We start from the raw sequence: 23,169 nt of genomic DNA, 5'->3' as shown, positions 1-23,169 counted from the left end.
TTTAGAAGAAAGAAATATAAACATTACTCTAGACGTAAGAAATTGATTACTATGAAGAAATATATTATCGCAAGTTTTTTCAAAGGAGTTTGGTATGAAATACTCATCGACTCACAATGTGTAAGATGACTTACTTTATAGAAGATATTCTCATGAGTTTGTTGAAATGCCATTGATATGGAATCAAGTACTGCAAGTATAAACGACTGGTAAAGAATAAGTTTATGAATAAAAAAGATAAAAGATAGGTTAAGTATATCTACTTTTAATTTCTTATATAAAATTACCTCAATGTTGTAATCCTTAGGAAAATACTTGGCACGAATTTTCTTAGTTGGCCTGGTTTTTGCAATTAATGCAATGCGGAGAGGTGCCAAGAAGAAGAGGGTTTCGAGAAGTATGAGAAGAGTAAAATTTGATTCGAGGAAAACACAATGGCTCATACCAGAAGAGCATGGAGGAAATAAGATCTTGGTACGGAGAGGTGCCAAGAAGAAGAGGGTTTCGAGAAGCATGAGAAGAGTAAGGAGTTTTCAGGCGAGAAGCATGAGAAAAGTAATGAACTCTTTGGTTTTCAGAGGTTTTTTTTGGGGGTAAATGTTAATTTGTGTTTTTGTTGTTTTTTATTCTGTTTTTTAGTTTTTTTTTTTAATTTGAAAATAGAAGTTGATTTGTCAAGATTTGAGTGGTTGAAATTTGGCAAGATTTGATTGGTTGTTTCTAAAATTTTGCCACGTAAGCAATATTGCTGACATGGCGTTAGTAGAATAAGAGGAATAACTTAGAAGTAATGTGGTGCATGCTTATGTATCTACTTTTATATATTAAGAATAGATTTGTTAATGAATTCTGGATATAGTGAGCTACTGGCATGTCATCTGGTTTCTTGAAACGTTCAAGCATCTCTTCATGGGAGAGTAAGAAAGCTTCATCCTTAACCACTCTAAAGCTTCCTCTCTTTGTAGTTACTAAAGAAATATAGACTATATATTCTTTTGAAAGACCATTAATGATAGTTTGAAGATGATCATCTTCTGATACACGTATCCCATAGCAAACAGTGAATCACAATCTTCCGAATCTTGGCAAGAAAGTCAATGGCAAACCCAATTTTCTTGCATGATCTTAGTTGGCTCTTGAGGCTTTAAACAAGTGCAGAGGAAACAGCTTGAAAGTATTCGTCGATTTTATCCCAAACTTCATGAAATCTAGAGAGATGTATAACTTTGTTCTTAAAGTAATTTGTCATTGAAGTTACAAGTCAGGTTGTGAGAGTTCTGTCACGCTGGTGCCAATTCTTGAATTCTTCCGTTTCAGTGATGGTCTTTTTTATTGCTTCTGTAGCAAATTGTTCTGGAATTTTTGTTGAATCAATATGACTTTTCAAACTCTAACTTTTGTTGGTTAGAACAGTAAAATACCTCCAAGTATAGTAGTTATTTTCATTGAGATTTTTAGCGATGGGTGAAAAATTCTTTTTTGTTGAATTAGAAAATATAATTTTCATGGTAAATTTTAAGGAAAAAAATTTGAGGCTCTATATATCATAAAAGATACAAAAAAAATTAGAAAGATTACATCACAACCTAAGGAAGAGACTGTAATGAAAAGCAGAATAGAATGCTAAGAGAAGAGTTTTTTTTTTTTTTATATAGTAAAACAATTGAGAATACAACACATAGAATTGATTACTATTTTCACAGGTTGAATGTGAGATACAATCGCTATACATAGAGATGTCTTAGATTCTGACTACCCACCAAGAGCTACTAAAAAAGACAAGCTCTAACTAACTATTCAGAACCAAATTCACTAACCAAACTAACTAAAGGTTGTTCCCTAATGAACTATACAATTGACTCAACTAATTTTAATCTTCTCCTTTAATAAGGGGAAAGGAACTTTCATTGAATCCTGGTACTCAAACCGATTGGTTAGGAGTACCTGCAAGAGATTTCAATGTTCAAATTAGTCTTTGTCCAAAAAGTATAAGAATTATGGTTAGATAGTATATCTTAGAGGTGAGCTATTATTCTCTAATTATAGTGTTGCGTGTGCAAATTTAATGGAATTTGCGTGATCCCAACTAGGATACCTAGTGCCAAATTCCTAAGGACATGATCCGTATGGCTTTTCTTTTAGTCGAGATGTCCGAAGTGCCACCTAAACCCAATTCTAAGACCAGACCGTAACAATTGGTTAAAGCCTCTTAATGGTGGATTTATTTGTTAAAGATTAATTAGAGATATTAAGGTGAAGCTTATTGATTGAAAAATTAAGTTAAAAGAAAGAAATATAATGTCATATGATTAAATTTTTTTTTTTTTTTACCAAAGATAGGAGACTCGAACCCGCAACCTCTTAATTGAATATGAGGAGACTATGCCATTTGAGCTATTACTCATTGGCGTCATATGATTAAATTGATAACTGAGAACATTGGAAAGTGATAATTTTGTTGCACACAAGGGTAAGGTGGTTAAGCCACCAAAAAGGAAAAAGAAAGAAGATTATTATCCTTCAAAGTTTTAATCCATAAGACTTAATAAAGAATAATTTGAGGGATTAAGACTCTAATATGGTTTGCTTAAGGAAAAAGGTCTTAATTTAAGAAGGAAGATTTTAATTAACTACCATTTGATACTTTTGTGAAAGATATGGCTTTTCACAAAAAAGCTAGTTTATGACTCTTTTAAAAGTGGGTTACAAACTTATAGACTGTGTTTGAAGTTTTTTTTTTTTTTTGTTTTAAATTAGGAGTGAGATTTGAACTCGAAACTTTTAGGTGAGGATAGAAAACTATGCCATTTGAACTATAGTTAAAAAAGTTTTTAATAAAAATGGATGAGTTCTCAAGGAAATGAGAATTGAAGAGTAATTGTAGCACAATGAAGAGAAGGCCTCAACAATATTCATAAACATATTTTGTGTTTGAATTATGTGACAATTAAAAACATGGAAAAAGGATTTGTAAGAAAGGGTAAGGCAAAGATTTATGTTAATACATGCATTATTGAATTTTAGAGAAAAGAAATGAATTAAGAGACACATTAGAAAAAGGTAACACATACAACAACTTTTTTGCAGGTTGTAAATTTCACATGCCTCCATATTCATACATTGTAACAAGGTTAAAATTGAAAGAGTATATAAAGTAGGGATTTATTGAAGTAAGTGTGAATATAGGTTTGATTAGAATGAATATAATTAAAATTAATAATTAACGATTATGGTAATGACTAATGACGAATCTATCAATATGAAAATGTTTGGGTTAGGATAGTGAAAAATAAATAGAATAAAAAAAATTTACTACGAGAAAAACTTAATCTAGCGGCGATTTTTTAAGGATTTTGTGACGAGTTTTAAGTAAGAACATTTTTTCAACTGATACTATATTTTTGTTTTTTTTTTTAATTCAATATTAGAATTATATGAGAACAGATTGATTTATATAATGATAGATCATTTTAAGAATTTGTAAATTGCTACGCTTTATATTCTTTGACCAATGCTTTGGTGAAGATGCTCGAAAGTATAATAAATATAAGGAAAAAAAGTGCAACTTCAGAATAGATATATATAATATGATATATATATTTATTTATATTAATATTGTTATTTCTTACAAGGAATTAAATGACATTAGAAATATATGACACTCAACCATGCTGGAAACAAAGATGAGTAGCTAGAAAGCTGAATCATGAAGACAAATTCGATCAGGCCCTGGTGGTAATTATGTTTTCACCACTTAAGCTTTTCTGGGAAATACTGCCAAAAAAAAAATAATAAATTAGGACCATAGATTTTGAGAATATAATGAACAAGAATAAAATTGAAGAAATTATTAATACCATCCGTTCCAAATCAAATTATTCACCTTGTTAATGAGAGACATGTAATAAGGCTTGACTTTTTCAACATCAACTTTGACTTTGCTCTTGCTGTAGAGATCATATTTGCTATAAAAAAAAAAACAATTTAATTTATTATTATGTGATAAATGGGAAAAGAAATATTTAAATGAAAATGTAGAATTTATTAATTGAAAATAAGATGGATGCTAACTTGAATGTATGGAGCCACTTCAAACCCTCATGATCTGATTCATTCATGAATTGTTTATATGCTCCTTCCCTATGTAAAGCTGCAAATAAATTTATACATTTAAGCTGTTATATTTTCTGGATATTGAGAATTATTGTTACAATTTTACATAGAAGAACTTTATAGAATTTGATTAAAAAAAATGCTTACGGTAGAAAGAGTGATATCTGATAATGAACAATGCTGGTGGAGGCAAAGTAGTTCCATTTGCCAAACAAACCTGCATATTCCAAATAAAAGTACCATTTATTATATATCATAAACAACATGCAAAGAAAAAAAAAAGTGCAATATAATTGATTAAAAAATATTAAAAAAATTATTTTGATATTTTTTTTTATATAAGACTCTCACCATGTACATGTAGTCGTCATGACCCCATGACATCATTAGTTTGTCTAGTCCACATCCTTCTTCATAAATCCCATTTTTAGTGTTATATTTAGGGTTGTGAAAATCAGGATTTTGCTCGAAATACTGCAGCAACAATATTGGAAATGTGTGTTAGATAATAATTCATAATTTGAGATGAAAAATATATAATGAGTATCAATTATGGGATTCTTAGACAAAATTATTCACCTTATAGTGAACATTTGACTTATCAAAAGCACACCCAACGGGGAATGTGTCACCTGCAAATTAAATATGTAATTAAATCTCAAAAATAAGGGAAATATTTTTTTAAGAAAAAAGGTTTATTATGGTTAGAGTCACTTTTCTTATGTTGATTATAAATCTAATATATATCTAAACATGGTTAAAAGAAAGAGCTTGAAACAACGATTGAATTGTCTCGAACGATCTCATAACCAGAATCGGATATAATTATCAAATTAGATGATAATTATGTGTTAAAATTTTTTTCCTTAATTATATTAATTGTTATAATTATCACTTATGAATTTTAAAGAACAATTCTCTTACCAACGACAGCCCATTGAGGAAGTGAACCAAATTGAGGAAGAAGAAGGATCTTTCCAAGATCTGAAATCCACCAACAATTAATATCAGCATAATAATAATAATGCCTTTATTTTTAAACATTACTATTAATATATGAGAGAATAAATAATATATGCATGGGAACCAAATTGAATATTGGAATTTAATAATGTATAAATATACCGTGGATAAGAGCAGTCAAATGCATCCAATCTTCATCGGGAAAATCTTTTCTAATAGCTTCAGCAGATTGTAATAAATGTTGAATTTGAGGTTCATCCAAATCAGGATCACTGTCATCCACCACTGAATTGAGAAGCTCACAACATTCCCATATACTCATTTCTCCTTTGTTGAATTTCCCATACTCCTCTCTCATTTTCTTCACCTATACAATTAATTTAGGTCAGCATCAAATCAAAATATATTTTGATGAAAATTATTGAAAGAAACATCATGCATGTTTTCTTACATAGTCATATGTCTGGTTGATGTGTTGTTGCTTATAGAATTCCTCTACACCCTTTTGCCTTTCACTTTCAGCATCATAGCTCCTGCCAAAATGTTCAACAAAAAATTTCAAGTTAAAAGAGTTAAATTGAAAAAGTAAAATTAAAGGAGATTAATAATGGAAATGGAATTGCAACCTGAATGAATGTCCAAATGCATTGGTGTCTGGAGCATCAAATCCCTTGGATGATTCATCATTGGTTTCTGATGATTGTCCCATGTTCTTTGCAACTTCTATATATATATATATAGAGAGAGAGAGAGAGAGATCCATGAAAAAAATGCAAACATCACATTAAAACTTGTACCTAATTAAGAAATATAAAAATAACGGAACTGTGTGTTATAGACAATGAATAAGATTAATAAGTGATCATACCAACGGTTGCCATTTTTATTGTATCTCAAGAAAAATACAGAACCAAATCACCTAAGAAACAAAGCACTGATGAAACATGAAATCAATTGAATAATCCAGGGGTTTTTATAATCCAATTCAAAACCTCCTTGCCGGGTAATTAGGAGGCCACTAAAACTAAACCGCAAAATTATTGTTCCTGAATCTTTTCTTCACCACAAATTGTTACTAACTAAATATGGCTATAGTCTTAAAATAAAAATAGCGAGACCTTACAACCGTCAATTTATTCCTCAATCTTATTTTATTTTATTTTATTTAGATTGTCCAACCAAGCCCATTAGAAAGAAAACAAAAAAATAGAAATGGGCTGACAAAAACACAATGGATAGGATTTTGATGCATGCTATTTTTATCTTTTATATATGGATCTATATACTATACTATATATAGCATTCTGATATGAGGCTAGCTATTATTAGACCTTAGAGAATTTGCCAATTAAGTGCAATAGTATGCGTTACAGCCCACAACCCATTACCCTATAATGAAATCAACATCAACTGTATGAACTTTGGATGATTATTTCTTCTTTTTAATTAGTTCATGACTATTACTGAATAAACTACCCTTTTGAATTAGTTTAAGGGGGATATGTTCAATCGGCTAAGCCTAATCCTTGATGGATATTAGATTAGCTTATATATTTTATAATCAAAATTGTCAGTATTCAAACTTTTTATAATAAAAATGATATCATATTCGACAGTAATTTTTTTGGGTACATCAACTATTAGTATTAATTTTTTTTTTTTATGATATCTCCCTAGTCTAGTCTGATATGTCAAAAACTAATTTACTATAAATTAAAAATTTCATTTAAGATTTTATTGTTAGTATGGTACTTTTCAATTGAACATGCTAAAAACTAATTTATCGTGAATCAGAGCTCTATTTAAAAGTTTATCGCTCTAACCAATAAATTATCATACACATAATGTAAAATTCGAACTACTGATATTTATTTAAACGAATAAATAAATTGACTATTTAACTAATCGAAATTAATTTTATTTATAAATATTTTTTAGGACAATTTACTTAAATAAATTAAGTGGAGGAAGAATTTACTCAATTACATATTTCTAAATACCAAAATGCAAATGAATTTTTTCATAATTCTATAGAAATCGTTGCTGGCAGTAGAGATTTAAAGGTGAACATAAACCACTACTTGCAATTATGGTTTACGTGTATTGGTGACATGACAGAAATTGCTCTAGACAGCTGTTTCCGTGGAAGCAGGTCTGGACATAAATCGCTGAAGATAGTAGTAATTTACGTGTAATGTATTGTATGCATATAGTGCTTGGCTATGTATATACCCATCTAAGCCATTGAAGTAGTAGTGAAATGCCATTTTTTATGGTGAAGAAAGTTTTTTAATTCTAATGTGTTACTCTAGGAAAATTAAGAAAAGCGAAAGGCACTGGTGAAATTTACAAATAAAAAACTGCTTAGTCTTTTTATTCCGTCGTCGATTGACAGAGATAAAAGAAAAGTTGGGTGTGTGCAGGACAAGGCGAGTAAAAAAATTGTTTTACAAGAATATTGAATAATTAGGTTGATAATAGATTTTGTGTTCCATGTTTATTGTGATAAATTTTTTTAAAATCGAAAAAAAAAATTTATTTCATTAAAAATAAAATATAGAATTTAAAATTGAAAATATAAAAAAAATTATCAAATTCTACGATACAAGAATACAGGGAATACGTACTAAAACAATTTTAGAATTTTTTTAATCTAAAGATTATTTATATTAAATCATTAAAAATAAAATACTTGAATGCGAAAACGTACCTGAATTCATGAGTATGATTGGAAGAGTTTGATTTTTGTATCTTCTTCTACTAAAATTTGTTATATTTCTGATAGGGCAGCTGAATTGCAACTTTTTTTTTTTTATGAAAAAGAGTTGCTGAGATGATTTTAGTATATTGAGAACCGAAATCCGAAAGTCACTATTTATATTTGAGAATAACACCTATTAAATTCTAAAATCCAAATAAAAATAATATCTAAAGTGTAAAAGATAATATATTTAAAGTTCAAAAAATAATAGCTAATTTTATTCTCATTTAATTCTAAATAAAAAATAATTATGACTTATTCAATTTAATATTTATAACAATAAATAAAATCACTATTGTATAAATAATTTAATTTAAAATAACATAATTTATAAATATAATTAATATATATTACACACAAATAAATTAAGAAATTAAATAATTTCCTAACACATATATATTATTAATAAATGCAATTCCACGATGGTTTAGGTTAGTGTTAAAGCAATAAATAATATTGAAGCATTATAATATTATCTGCACGAGCGAGCAAGTTGCATAATTACCCTCTATCTCTTCCATGCCTTTAATTTCATATATGGGTCCCAACTTTACTTCATTCCCATTTACCAACCCAAAAAATATGTAAAATGCGTATCTTCTTTTTCATAATCATTTACAACCTATTGTCCCTACATCTGTACTATATACATATATCCGGGAATTAAGATTCTCTAGATCTAGTTAGATATATATTTATTTATGTATCTAAGTATTTTAATCATGTAATATTTTAAATCACTAATTAAATAATATGATATTAAAATTTTAGAATTTTATCTTTGTTATTTTCAAAAAATAATATAAAAAATAATTTATTCAAAATTTAAATTTCAAATTCCAAAACAAAAACCTTGTATAAAGAAGAGTTTAATTTTGATTTATTAATAATATAAAATATTTTATATAATAATTTAATTATATTCATTTTTTGGATGATTATTTATGTAATTAATATAAAATATAATTATTTTTGCGGATATGATAATACATAAATAAATACACATAAAAAATTATTTTATACTAATAATATATTAAATTAAATTCTAAAAATATATTAAATAGGTAATTTAATGGTATTGTTTCTGAATAAAAAATCTAAGTAAGTTTAATTTTATGTTGTTAAATCTTTCTAGCTAGTGGAGTTCAAAAAGTTCTTTTAACGCACAAACACTAATATAATGATATAGTATCTGTAAAATGTTACTAATATTATAATTAATTAATGAGAAACTAGATACTTATAATATAATAGCTTTTCTTTTTTTCTAAAAAAAAAAGAGAATTATTTCCCTTGGTATTTTAGTCATCAAAATCTACCAAGCAATTTGGACAAAAGAGAGAACATATCACATCGATGTGACCTTCCCCTAACTGATATTCAACTTGCATTCAATATTCAATATATATAACAATTATAGAATCAAACTGATATCATAATATAGAGATTACATATATGTAGTAGAAGCATACTCATACATATATTTATAGGAAGATATAGATAGATATATGTCCCTCTCATGGACATAAAATATCACTTAAAAAGAAAGCATCTGGGTGACAATTGTAATTAACTCGTTCATGGATTTCAACGATATATATAAGACAGTGCACTTCAGTTTCAGTTGCACACACATTAGGCTACAAAAAAGTAACTATGTATGTGTATAGATATGTCTTTTTCTTTCACTATTTCAAAATAAGAATAACATCTTCGCGTGCTATCTTGCCTAATTTTCGAACCCAACATGCTGATTGTGATCGATTAAGCTATATATATATGATAATTAAAGAATCTTATTTTATAGCTTCTGAATTTCTACCAAATTAGTTATCCACTACTACTCTCCACAATATAATTATAAGTTTGTTGAAAATTCTAAAATTCTTTTAATCCAAAGACCATTTATATTAAATTATTAAAAAAGAGATATTTGAGAGCAGAAGTATACTTAAATTTGTAATTATAATCGAGAGTATTTAATTTTTTTTATTTTTTTCAATCAAAGTCTTCTATATCTTTAATAGGGTTGAATTGTAATTTTTCTGATGTAAAAAGAGTTACAGAATACAGAAGCAATTTTAATGTATTGGGGACCAAAACTCTAAAATTACTATTTATATTTGAGTGTGAGACATCTATTTTTTAGATTTCATATTTTTGAAAAAATTGAGCAATCTTTTTTTGTTTAACAATACAATCGAAATGTCTTTATATGTATATATTATATATATATATATATATATATATATATATATATATATATATATAACTAAAGAATATTTAAAAATTCACTTCTCATACAATCAAAAGTCAACTCTCAGTAATATTTATAGTTAAAAAAATTCTTTCAATTAATATAGTTGCTACACGCAGGGACGGATCCAGAAATATTATCATGGGGGCAATAACATATATAAAATTAAGAAATTATGCAAAAAATTATATAATGTAAAATGTATTACAAAAATATACCGATAGAGAATATATTTTGAACTACAAAAAATATGTATGTGTTTTTTCATTAACGAAGTGGTCGATTCTTCGTATCATAAAATTCACTGATAATATAATTTATGTTAAATTTTTCAGCAATTTTTTTTCAATATAATTAAAAGACAAATAGCAAGAAATTCATCTTTCATTTTGTTTCTAAGTTATTCTTCACAATATTCATAGTTGAAAAAGATCTCTCAATTGTAGTAGTTGAAATAAAAAAAATTAATACCAAATGAATCAAGAAGGACGCTCACAAGAAGAAAAAAATTCACTTTATGGGATTTAAAAAATTTTATTTAATTAAAAAATATTAGTAATAATATCTTTTCAAATTTTTTTAATATTGTTATTTATTTTTTAGATATTATAAATCATTAATATTTAGGTTAGACTGAACTTTTATTTATATTAGACTAAATACTAAATAAATTTTTTAAAAAATTAAATCATACTTAATAACTTATTACTATTAATCTTTTTTTTATAAAAGTTGGGGGCGAGGCCTCCACTCGCCCTCCGTATGTCCGTCCCTGGCTACCCGAAAAATTAAAATTAATTTTAAAAAAAGATAAATAATATCTACGTTTGATTTATTTTTAAGAAAGAACACTAATATTATTTAAATTGAGAATTAGTCATTCTAATAAATATGTAATATAAAATTCTTAAACTGACTATTAAGTACCAAAAGTTGAATAAAAAATTAGAGTAATGCTATATGTATACCAAAATTAGCTAATAAATTAGCCACCAGTATAAAATATATATTGAAATACAAATACACATTGAAAATAAATTAAACCACATATGTATTTATATACAATATAATACATGGATGATTGATTTTAGTGTACAAATAATATTTTTAAAAAAATTATTGTAAAATTAAATTTAAAAATTTAATGAGAACAAATAAATATTATTATCATATACTATTAAAAAAAATTTCAAATGATAGTGGAACAGTTACCCCACTATAATGTATATATAAATCTGTCCTGGTTACTATAATATTATTTTGGTCATGCTTTTAAATATTTTAAAAAAATTATTTGATGTTTGTTTTTTTTGAGTTATTTTTATTAGAAATACGAATTTTTGGGTACCTTTTGATAATTACCCATCATGGACAGAATTTAAACACTGAACTCATGTAGACACCGAAAAGAACCACTGAACTCATGTTCTTTCCTGTCTAAAATACATGTTACTTTAAAATTTTAGTACATTTAGTCATTTACAAACTATGTATTTAAATATTAACTAATTAATATATAAATATATTAAAACTTTTAGCGTGGTAAAACCATAAAATGACTCTCCTCGTTTTAAAATAATTACTGTTGTTTTGACTTTTATATACTAAATGTAATGTCTTAAATTATCAAAATGTCACGTTTTCTGCTGCGTCATTCTAATAATTCGGATATTATGATGATTTGTAAAATATTTAATACTAAAATATGAGTTTGTTTAAAACTTTAAACCGAATATTCAAAATTTCTATCCATACGTTATAGTATAGATTACAATATTACAAATAATATATATATATATATATATATATAAACAAACTTCACATGTTACCATTCCTATCCTTCTTGCAAAAATTGCTAGAAATAAAGGCGAAGAAAAAAAATAAAACTAAGATAATACAAAATAATGTCGAATGAACAGAAAATGAATATAACTCTTCTGAAGCTCCGTCGCCCATATCTTGAAAAGAGAAAAACCTATAGGAGAGTGAGAACATCGTCCTCAAAAGAATTCTTACTATAGGGTTACAAAATTGCTATATAATAAGATACAAGAATAAAACCGTTTTTAAAATATAGTAATTAATAACCACCTTATACTTCTTTTCAAAATCAAAGATTTAATATTCAAAATCCAAAATCCTTTTTAAAAAGGAAAGCTGTTAATTTCTCAGAAATCAAAAAATCTTTTTAAAAGTTTTTCCTAAACAGCATGAATAACCAAACTGTTCAAAGCATATGTTCATTAAATCTATGCTGAATCAGTTTAGTTTTTCATACTTTTCTAAACAAAAGCACAACCAAACACAGCCTTCAGCCCATCTCATAATCAACCACGACTCTAGGTCCAAGCAACTCAATCAACAACCAATTCATCACAATTCAACAAATTTTCAATCACAAACACAAGTAAGAAGGTTCAAACACAATCAAGCAGTTATATCAAGTACAACAATTAGCAATTAAACATAACTATTCACATAGGTAAACCAAATACAATATGCACACCCGAACAATGTCATATAAATGCATATGATGCATGCATGTCTTACTGGCCATGAACTCACGCATCGGTTATGTTGCCAAACCCGACTCGGATAAGCGGGATTAAACCACCATCCTTAAAAATTACTTTAAAATATTATTTGTTGTACCAAAGTACTAATTAATTTAAAATCAAATACTTTAATTGAGTTTACCAGATAATAAGATTAATTTTCTTTATTTTTAAAAATTAAAGTATTGAATTATAAAAATATTAACTACTTAAATTAAGTCATAAAATTCTTATTATTTCATAACTACTAATTATAATTTAAATATAGAAAATAACTCAATAATTATAAAACTGAATAAAGATCTTAATTTATTTCAAATTCAATTAATCAAAACTTACTTTAATTATCTTTAATAAAAAATTTTCTGAAATTAAAGTTACAAAAATATTGAATTTAAAATTGGCTCATGATAGTCCTTTTTAAAAAATTTTAGGTCTTACACTAAAAATTAATATTTTAGATATATTTTAGGTCTAAATATATTTGTTTTTTAATGTAAACAAAAAGTCAATACAACATTTATTTTGAAAAAAAAAAAAAAGAAAGTAATTATATAGAAATTATTTTTAATATGAAGATGAAGATAGTATTTTAATTGAATATTAGTATTTAGAATGTATTACAGTATTGTAGAAGTATAAAAAAAATGTCTAACACGCATTTTATCTGTTGCCAAACAGAATGATGACTGACACATGTCTAACACGTATTTTGCGTATTGATTTTTTATCTACAAAATTCACTTATATGTAATTATACTAAATAATTTTATTTTCAACAAAACTATTAATATTTTTCTATTAAAAAAAATTAGCCGTAACTATATCAATACCAAAAAAAAAGCTAGTTATATATGTTACAACTAGTACAAAACTGGTGGAGCAAGAAAGGAACTGATCAGAGCTGAACAAATAGAAGAACCAAGTCAGAGTTGATTAAGGCTGTTTCTACTTTCTAACTTTATTATTACAATATGTAATTGTACAAAAATGGGGAAACATGAGAATTACTGAATTCTTTATCAAGAAAAAATCAATCCAAAATTTTATTTCAAGATAATTTGTCGATGTTGGGGCCTAGGAAAACATGACAAAGATATCCATGAGAAACCTATTTGGTATATTGAGAATATCAAAATAAGATTGGTTAATAATTTATTAGTTTTTTTGATATTCTATTTTACCTATTTATAAAGAATATTTACTGGCATTATTTTGTATCTTCTATTAGCTTAAATAAATTTTATACTAAAATATTAAAATTGATCATAAAAGATACAAACGCTAATAAAATCAACCATAAAAATTTTAAAATTAAATTGTAATCATAAAAGATTGCTTCATTTGATAATTTTGACCATTGTAATAAACTGAGAGTGGAGGAATAAAACAGATAAGCGGTGATTGCAAAAACAAGAACACTGACAATAACAATAAAAAATGGTGATTGTTATGATACGATAATAAATTCATACGTACCAATACGTTTAAAATATGGACAAATAGTAATAAACTATGTGGTATTTTTTTACATTAGCATTTAATTTTTTTAAATATATATTATATCACCACTTTTATTAATATCCCTTTTAATTAAATAAAAAAATATTTTTATTTAATTTTATAAAAAGTCTTAAACATCCTTCTTTTATTTTGATTAAACAAAAATACCCTTTTAAATTAATCAAATTTTAGAATTCAATTAATCCTAATTTTATAGTTTCAAATAATTGAAACAACAAAATAAAAACATATTAAAAAAATAAAAAATCAAAATTGTTCTTCATTTGGATTAAACATATTAAAAAAATAAAAAATCAAAATTATTCTTCATCTGGGTTCGGAAACCCTCTCGTTCACGCCTATGAAGATTTTAGTATTCTTCATCTTCTTCTCTCCTCTTCCTATCATCTCTCTCTCTGTCTCTCTCTGCTCGATCTCTCTCATCTGTCTCACTGTGCATCGCATGCAAGATCTCTCATTCTCTCCTCTCTTGTCTCGCAATCGATGTCATCGCCGGCGTTTCAACGTCACGCGGCCTTCCCTGGGCTCCTCATATTTAAGTTATTGCTTAAATTATGTTAACCTCTTTTATTTTACAGATTATATGTACTATAGTTGCATTTTGGTGAAGAGGATCCATTTCTTATGTGCAGATATCTGGCAAGAAAGACCCTCCAATCAGCTCTTCCAAGAATAAGTTAAAACGCTCAGCTGGCAAAAACGACAGAAACTTGAAAGAGATAAAAAGCAGAAAGAAGAGGATGAACAAACATTAGCAAAAGTGGAAGCTCTAATACCACAATCCAACATTGGGTTTAAGCTGCTCAAACAAATGGGTTATACGCCTGGTGCTGCCCTAGGCAAAGAGGGTTTGGGTAGGGCTGAGCCAGTGGGGATTGAGATTCGACGATCGCGAGTTGGTATTGGCTTAGATGATCCTCACAAGGAGAAGAGGAAAAATGAGAAAATCATAGTTGAGAGAAAAAGGAGGAAAGAGGAGGCTCTAATGCAAGACTTTGGGTTGAGACAGAAGTCGCAATGGCAGAGTAAGAGAGTTGTAGCCAATTTCCATAAGGCAAAGGTTGCCCTTGATCAATTAGAGAATAGAGAAATCATTGAACCGGAAAAGAATGAGGATGATAAGAAGAGGAAGATGAGGAAGAGGAAGAAATAACAGAAGAGGTGCGTAACTAAAAGGTTATATTTTTGGTTGAACGCACCTTTTAACCATGTTTTGGTATTGATTTATGCTGAATAACACATGGAAACAGCACAAATGCTTTCTTTTTCTCTTGATTTTAACTGCTCAGGCACACACATTAAGTCAATACACTTTCATTGCTGATTAATTTTCTCCTCATTATACTCTAAATACGAAGCGATTTAAACAAATATTACTCATTGCACTTTGTCATCATTTGATCCATTTAAGCCGATCCGACCTAGCCATTGCACAAAGCTTACTTGTCGTTGTTGTATTTCTTATACTTTGAAATTCATTCTTGTTGAACTTTGTTAATCTATTCCTGCGTGCGTATTTGGTTGCGACTGTGATAGTGATACATGTAATCAATTCAGGATTTGCAAGAAGTTTTGATGAAACTGAGGGATGACCACAATTATTGCCTCTTTTGTGGATGCAAGGTGAGTAAACAACTCACACAGTTACTTTTTGTATATTTGTTTTGTAGTAACACTAAAAACCAAACTTTGACACTCTCAAAACTCATAATTATCTATAAATTAAATTTTGATTTTTATATGTTTCTTCAGTATGAATCAAAGGATGCTCTCTTTACCAACTGCCCTGAAACCAATGAAGATGATCACTAACTTGATGGTTTCTGAGATAAACACCTGACTGTGCATTGTCATCTCTCTTCTTTTTTGCCAAGCACTCGTCCTCTTTTGGGCTGGGGTCCTCTTCGTCACCCAGTCGCCCTTGGTAAGTCCATGCATCATCACTTTCCCTGTTCTCCCTTTCCCAGATTCTCTTCTCCCTGTATTTTGAGATGATGTTGAATTGGTAATCAATTAATTTGTTAGTGATTGAATCTTGAATTTGTTGCTGTCTTACTGAATAATCACCGAGTTTAATTTTTTTTTCTTTGCTAAAAATCATCAGAGTTGAATTTGTTACTGATTATCATCGAACCTTGAATTTGTTGCTGGCTTGCTCAAACACCCCATATTATCTTTTCTATGCACTACTTGGGTATGTTACAGTTTTTATATGACTGGGCTTACAATTTGTTGCTGTCTTGCTCAAACACCCCTATTATATTTATCTCTACAGTCTTCATATTATACACTGCTTCATGATTTCAGTTTGTTTTTGCATGATATACTTCAACTGATAACTTGTTTCCCCTGAATGAATTAAAATAAAAAATTGTAAACTGAACATATACCCCATTCGAGTATTTGGATCAAATAAAAGCAAACAAGCCAAAACCCCAATTGACAAAAGGAAAATACTGCCAGTTTTATGATTGGACCAAGAGCAAGAATGTTCATTTGTTTCACATTTTGATAGGAACATACGGGTCTTTATACACTGTGATCTGTGGAGCCATTTTATGTGATTACATTCTATTTTACGTAATCCTTTTACCAAAAAAGGAAAAAGAATCAGTATCCCTAAACCATTTCTTAATGGATGCAGCGCTTTGAGATAGTTAATGGTGTCACTGAAGTTGAAGGAAAAGCAGAGGAGAAACCTGCAGGTGCTGAAGAGGATGAAGGTACTAATTACAAGATCACACATTTTCTTTAAATAGCATTTCAATTCATTCACTGATAACATTTTGATTTGGTTTGCTAGAAAAAGGAGTGCCTGCTTTTTGGCTCAATGCAATGAAAAACAATGAAGTGTTAGCTGAAGAAGTTAGTTGGTTCTATCAATAGTTGGTTCTATCTTCTTTCTCCACTAACTCTATACTCCAACAAACAGCAAGGGAACAACCAGTAACTGAAGAGATGCAAGGTTGGGGAATGACTTCTGAGGCATTGAGGTTTGAATGATCTCTTAAGTTATTCCGCTTTCTTGATTACTATTTGAGTTTGGATACTTGGATTGAATGCAATGGTTGAGTTGGTAAGAAAGTTCATTATCAAGATGATGATCTTTGCAAAAGTTTCTGCTGATGCTTTCTGTCGTTAATTGGTCTAGAGACAATATCTTCAAAGTGGTGGAGGAAAAAATAATTTTGGTGAAAGTGGATAGTGCCTCTGAAATTTTTCCTGGCACTTTAATATATGCTTGAATTGAAGTTCCTGGAGAAAAACATTTTTGAATTTCTACTTTGGTTTCTAGTATGCACTGCATGAAGACTGAAGTTTATTGTGCGTATCTGTAGATACATTCACGGTTTTCTACAAATACTTTCCCTAGCTGGGATCGTGCTCAGCCTATGCAAATATTGGGACACAATGGAGAGATCAACACTCTAAGAGGCAATGTCAACTGGAGAGATCAACACAATGGAGAGATCAACACTCTGACAAATATGAATGAATAATATGTTGCACTGTGATTTTAAACTGGCTAGCAGTATTGTCCCAGTGCTGCTGATCTGACAATTCAGTATTGTTTGTTAGAGTTAATGGATACCTAGCTTACTTTTTTCTTTTCTCAATCTTATTTTTAAATAAGAGGATACTTTGTTTCATTATGGTGTGCAATAAGCTTGATGCTAGTTGTGGATGGGCATAGCAGCATTGAGTATTGTGTTGGATGTTCTCATCATGTTCTGATTAATGTATATTGTATCAGCTAATATGGTATATTTTGTAGGATGAAGGCGCGTTAGGGGTTACTGAAGTGCAAGGCACTTGGTTTATCAGAGGATGAATTAAAGAAGCTTTTGCCCATTGTCAATGCAAATTCATCTGATTCAGGTGAAAATTTTTCATTTTTTATTTTATTTTAAATTTGTGTTTTTATTTTTTTGACTAGGTTATATTTACATACTGAATCTAATGGGTAGTTATTCTTTTCCAGGAGCTTTTGATGGCGTGCTTGAGTTTTTGGTTCAATCTGAAAAAAGTCTTCCTGAAGCTGTTATGATGATGATTCCTGAGGCATGACAAAATGATAAAAACATGGATCCTCAACGTAAAGCATTTTATGAATACTATTCAGCTCTCATGGAGCCATGGGATGGACCAGCTCTTATATCATGTAAATTTTTTGTTGGACTCTGATTCTATATAATGTGCATGTCCTCTCGACACTAGCTTTACAATTCGGCACTAATTTGATCTAATATCATTACAGTTACTGATGGTCACTATCTTGGAGTGGTGCACGAAAATTACAATCACACTTTGTAATTCCGCACAACTAATCAGCAAGTGCACTGGGTCGTCCAAGTAATACCTTACGTGAGTAAGGGTTGATCCCACGGAGATTGCCGGCTTGAAGCAAGCTATGGTTATCTTATTATTCTTAGTCAGGATATCAATAGTGGTTCTTAGTTTTAATTGCGAAGAGTAAAAGAGCATGAATTAAATGATACTTGTTATGTAGTAATGGAGAACAGGTTGAGGTTTTGGAGATGCTCTGTCTTCTAAAGTTCTGCTTTCCTACTGTCTTTTTCTTCACGCACACAGGTCTCCTTCCATGACAAGATGTATGTTGGTGGATCACTGTTGTCAATGGCTACCAGCCGTCCTCTTAATGAAAAGAGTCCATGTACATGGCTAATCATCTGTTGGTTCTCACTAATGTTGGAATAGGATCCATTGATCTTTTTGCACACTGTCACTCCGCCCAGCATTCATGAGTTTGAAACTTGTCACAGCCATCCCTTCCTAGATCCTACTCGGAATACCACAGACAAGGTTTAGACTTTCCGGATCTTAGGGATGCTGCCAATTGTTTCTAGCTTATACCACAAAGACTCTGATCTCAAGGAATTGAAGGCTCTGTTGTCAGGAGTGGCAATCAAACGCATAGACCAGGAACCCAAGAGATATACATTCAATCTAAGGTAGAACGGAAGTGGTTGTCAGGCACACGTTCATAGATTGAGAATGGTGATTAGTGTCACGGATAATCACATTCATCATGTTGAAGTGCGGATGGATATCTTAGAATAGAAACAAGCGTGATTGAATAGAAAACAGAAATAGTTGCATTAATCCATCGAGACACAGCAGAGCTCATCACCCCCAACCATGGGATTTAGAGACTTATACCGTCAAAGATATAAATTCAGATGTAAAATGTCATGAGGTACAAAATAAATCTCTAAAAGTAATTTTTATACTCAACTAGTAACCTAGGTTTTCAGAAAATGAGTAAACTAAGATAGATAGTGTAGAAATCCACTTCCGGGGCCCACTTGGTGTGTGTTAGGGCTGAGCATTGAAGCTTTCACGTGTAGAGGCCTTCTTTGGAGTTGAACGCCAGTTTGTAACTTCTTTCTAGCGTTTGACTCTAGCTTGCAACTTGTTTCTGGCGTTTAACGCCAGAATAAGGCAGAAAGCTGGCGTTGAACGCCAGTTTGCCTCGTCTAAACTCGGGCGAAGTATAGACTATTATATATTTCTGGAAAGCCTTATATGTTTACTTTCCAAAGCAATTGAGAGCGCACCATTTGAACTTTTATAGCTCCAAAAATTCCATTTCGAGTGCAGGGAGGTCAGAATCCAACAGCATCTGCAGTCCTTTTTCAGCATCTAAATCAGATTTTTGCTCAGGTCCCTCAATTTTAGCTAGAAAATACCTGAAATCACAGAAAAATACACAAAATCATAGTAAAGTCTAGAAATGTGATTTTTGCATAAAAACTAATAAAAATATACTAAAAAGTAGCTAGATCCTACTAAAAATTATATGAAAACACCCCCAAAAAGCGTATAAAATATCCGCTCATCACAACACCAAACTTAAACTATTGCTTGTCCCCATGCAACTAGATAAATAAAATAGGATAGAAAGAAAATCAAGAGGCAATTTCTGAGTTTTATATGAAGCTCAAATTCTAATTAGATGAGCGGGACTAGTAGCTTTTTGCTTCTGAACAGTTTTGGCACCTCACTTCATCCTTTGAAGTTTAGACTGATTGGCATCCATAGGAACTCAGAATTCAGATAGTGTTATTGATTCTCCTAGTTTCGTATGTTGATTCTTGAACACAGCTACTTTTATGAGTCTTGGTCATGGCCCTAAGCACTTTGTCTTCTAGTATTACCACCGGATACATAAATGCCACAAACACATAACTGGGTGAACCTTTTCAGATTGTGACTCAGCTTTGCTAAAGCCCCCAATTATAGGTGTCCAGAGTTCTTAAGCACACTCTTTTGGATTACGACTTTAACCACTCAGTCTCAAGCTTTTCACTTGGACCTGCATGCCATAAGCACATGGTTAGGGACAGCTAGATTCAGCCGCTTAGGCCAGGATTTTATTCCTTTAGGCCCTCCTCTCCATTGATGCTCAAAGCCTTGGATCCTTTTTACCCTTGCCTTTTGGTTTTAAGGGCTATTGGCTTTTTCTTTTTCTTTTTCGCCATTTTTTTTCGCAAGCTTTGTTCTTCACTGCTTTTTCTTGCTTCAAGAATGAATTTCATGATTTTTCAGATAATCAATAACATTTCTCTTGTTCATCATTCTCTCAAGAGCCAATAATTTTAACATTCATAAACTTCACTATCAGAATTATGTACTATTCAAGCATTCATTCAGAAGACAAAAAGTGTTGCCACCACATATAAAAAATTTGAATTTTTCTTATTAAGAACTCAAAAAAAATTGCCTCCTTATTCTAAAAATATCTGCTATTTTATTCATGTTTAATGATGATGAGAAAAATAAATTATAGCTTACTTGGAGATGATAAAAATAAAAATATAAAAATACTAATTACTACTACTCATATGACTCCTAAGATAGATTTCTAATAGCAGAAGTTATCACAGAATTATGATTAGGACTCAACAACCTTTATTTTGGGAGATGGATGCTCCTTCAATTTGTGGGTTGTTTGGACCTTCAAGAGAAAGCTTCTAGCGCTTCAGCGCCTGTAGTTTACGCCCTTGCTTCTCCTGTTCCTTAAGCAGTTTGCAGATCATACTATTTTGATTTTGTTGTTCTTCCTTAAGTTGATCCATAGTTTCTTGCAGCTTGGTGACAGATGCTTCTAGGCGGGTCCAGTAGTCAATCTGAGGGATTTCTGGGAGGAACTCCTGCGCCCTCCTTTTGATGGAGTTTTCTTGTACTTGTTGTCCCTCCATTGACTTCTTGGTGATTGGATGTTCGACTGGGATGAACTCATCTACTCCCATCTTCACCTCAGCCTCTTTACATAACAGAGAAATCAAATTTGAGTAAGCCAATTTGGCGTCCTTGGAGTTCTTATTTGCAAATGTGTAGAGCTCACAAGAAATCAGTTGGTGAATCTCCACTTTGTTTCCTTGCATAATACAATGGATCATCACTGCTCTCTTGATAGTGACTTCGGAGTGGTTGCAGGTAGGCAGTATGGAACGCCCAATGAAATTCAGCCAGCCCCTAGCAACTGGTTTGAGATCCCCTCTCTTGAGTTGGTTTGGAACACCTTTTGTGCTGGTTGTCCACTTGGTTCCAGGGTTGCATATGTCCTCTAGAATTTGGTCTAAGCGCTTATCATCACACACCATTCTCCTATTAAAGAATTCTGGATCATCTTGTAGTTGAGGCAGCTTGAAGACCTCTCTTATTTTGTCAAAGTGGAAGTAAATCATCTTCCCTCTCTACACTGGATAGGAATGGACTGTGACCTGGCCGCTTCTATGTTGGGAGCACACAAGTTAAATTATGTTGATTCTCCTTGACCATTAAATTATGTTGGGAGCACAAGTTATAACACAAGTGGTGTATTAATCTAACGAATAAGATTTTCTTCTTTTCTTTTTGTTTCTTCCTATTTTGGTACGATAGTTAAGCAATTAGGCACAATATATATTTATATAATCATTTGTTAATTTTTTACATGTATTTTATATAATTAACAAGTAATTTATAGCTTATTTCCATAAAACAAATATTCTATGTTTAGAGATATGTTGGATCAAAGTTGTTACTATCTTTTCAATACAAGAATGAATGCTAAAATGGTCATACTTAATTAAGGGGAAAGTAAAATATTTAGGGTACCTAAGCAGATAAACATAACCAAGTCAAATTGGATAAATGAAAACATTTCTTCCTCTTCGCCAATTCAATCAACTAAACAAGAAAACAAAAGAAGAGTGTATTTAGAAGCAAGCTATTGAATTTAATAGACACCCTCTTTCAATGCACCGAATAATTAGTGTGACTAATTTACTATACACATTATATATAGTTATACACACACACACACACACACACACACAAACTACGTTTAGGAGAATGATTTTGACATTCTCTAATTGATGATGTCATTCTTTTATTGTATGCTATTTTTAAAAAACAAAATAAAAAAGATGAATAATAATCTAAACCCATTGAGCTTTTCGAACCAAACAATGCAAGTGGCATATATTGGAGGGCCATGATCTCTCAGGAGCTCAGATTGCGTCTTCCTTCTCTTTCTGATTGACTTTTGTTTAAATGAAACGCATTTGTTGAGCCATCCAGATATAGCCTCCAGATACGATTTCTGAGCTCCAATCCACTTGGTCAAGCTCGATGATAGAAAGAGGAGTTCATCTTCAAGATAGCTGGTAATCTGCCTATGTAATTCAGAATGCATGGTGATTTTAGCATGACTATTGTTATACGGTACTGAAATGATCTAAAACTGAAGCTTGTGACATTCAAACATCACTTCCCACATCCTGCTTAACCTGCCATTCAAGCACAAACAGATGAAATACAAAAGAAAAAGCAGTTCTTTTTTTTTCAAAATAAGTAAATGTGTATGCATAAACTAGACTTCTCATTGACTAAGATAAGGACTTAAGTGCAACCAACACTACCGATATAATCCTAGACAAGTTACAATGGGAACCAAGGAAAGTATTAATTAAATCAAAAGGGAGCTG

The 23,169-nt window shown here is 30.2% G+C and overlaps 2 protein-coding genes and 2 pseudogenes across 2 annotated transcripts; 3 read left to right on the top strand and 1 right to left on the bottom strand.

Annotated features, from left to right (window-relative positions):
* Window positions 1-3,644: 3,644 nt before the first annotated feature.
* On the bottom strand, window positions 3,645-6,127 carry LOC130982680 (inositol oxygenase 2-like). Its single transcript, XM_057906728.1, has 11 exons — window positions 5,945-6,127; window positions 5,703-5,799; window positions 5,528-5,609; window positions 5,239-5,443; window positions 5,038-5,097; window positions 4,693-4,745; window positions 4,465-4,587; window positions 4,261-4,330; window positions 4,072-4,150; window positions 3,884-3,965; window positions 3,645-3,774 (listed from the first exon to the last, which is right to left on the bottom strand). Exons 1-11 carry the CDS (start codon window positions 5,955-5,957, stop codon window positions 3,748-3,750), a joined length of 891 nt encoding a protein of 296 aa, XP_057762711.1. The 5' UTR covers window positions 5,958-6,127; the 3' UTR covers window positions 3,645-3,747.
* Window positions 6,128-14,513: 8,386 nt separating this feature from the next.
* Window positions 14,514-15,985, top strand: LOC130981265 (uncharacterized). The gene is given in 6 exon segments (XM_057904868.1): window positions 14,514-14,525; window positions 14,806-14,845; window positions 14,848-15,291; window positions 15,294-15,334; window positions 15,731-15,796; window positions 15,926-15,985. Coding segments are annotated over 6 exon segments (663 nt in total).
* Window positions 15,986-16,634: 649 nt separating this feature from the next.
* LOC130984536 (small nucleolar RNA snoR2/U65) lies at window positions 16,635-16,745 on the top strand (annotated as a pseudogene).
* Window positions 16,746-17,228: 483 nt separating this feature from the next.
* Window positions 17,229-20,454, top strand: LOC130981264 (glutamate synthase [NADH], amyloplastic-like; annotated as a pseudogene).
* Window positions 20,455-23,169: the final 2,715 nt, after the last annotated feature.

Source organism: Arachis stenosperma, chromosome 5 (assembly GCF_014773155.1).
Source record: "Arachis stenosperma cultivar V10309 chromosome 5, arast.V10309.gnm1.PFL2, whole genome shotgun sequence".
NCBI lineage: Eukaryota > Viridiplantae > Streptophyta > Magnoliopsida > Fabales > Fabaceae > Arachis > Arachis stenosperma.
The sequence above is the reverse complement of the archived record's forward strand: the minus strand, read 5'-3'. Positions and strand labels throughout refer to the sequence as shown.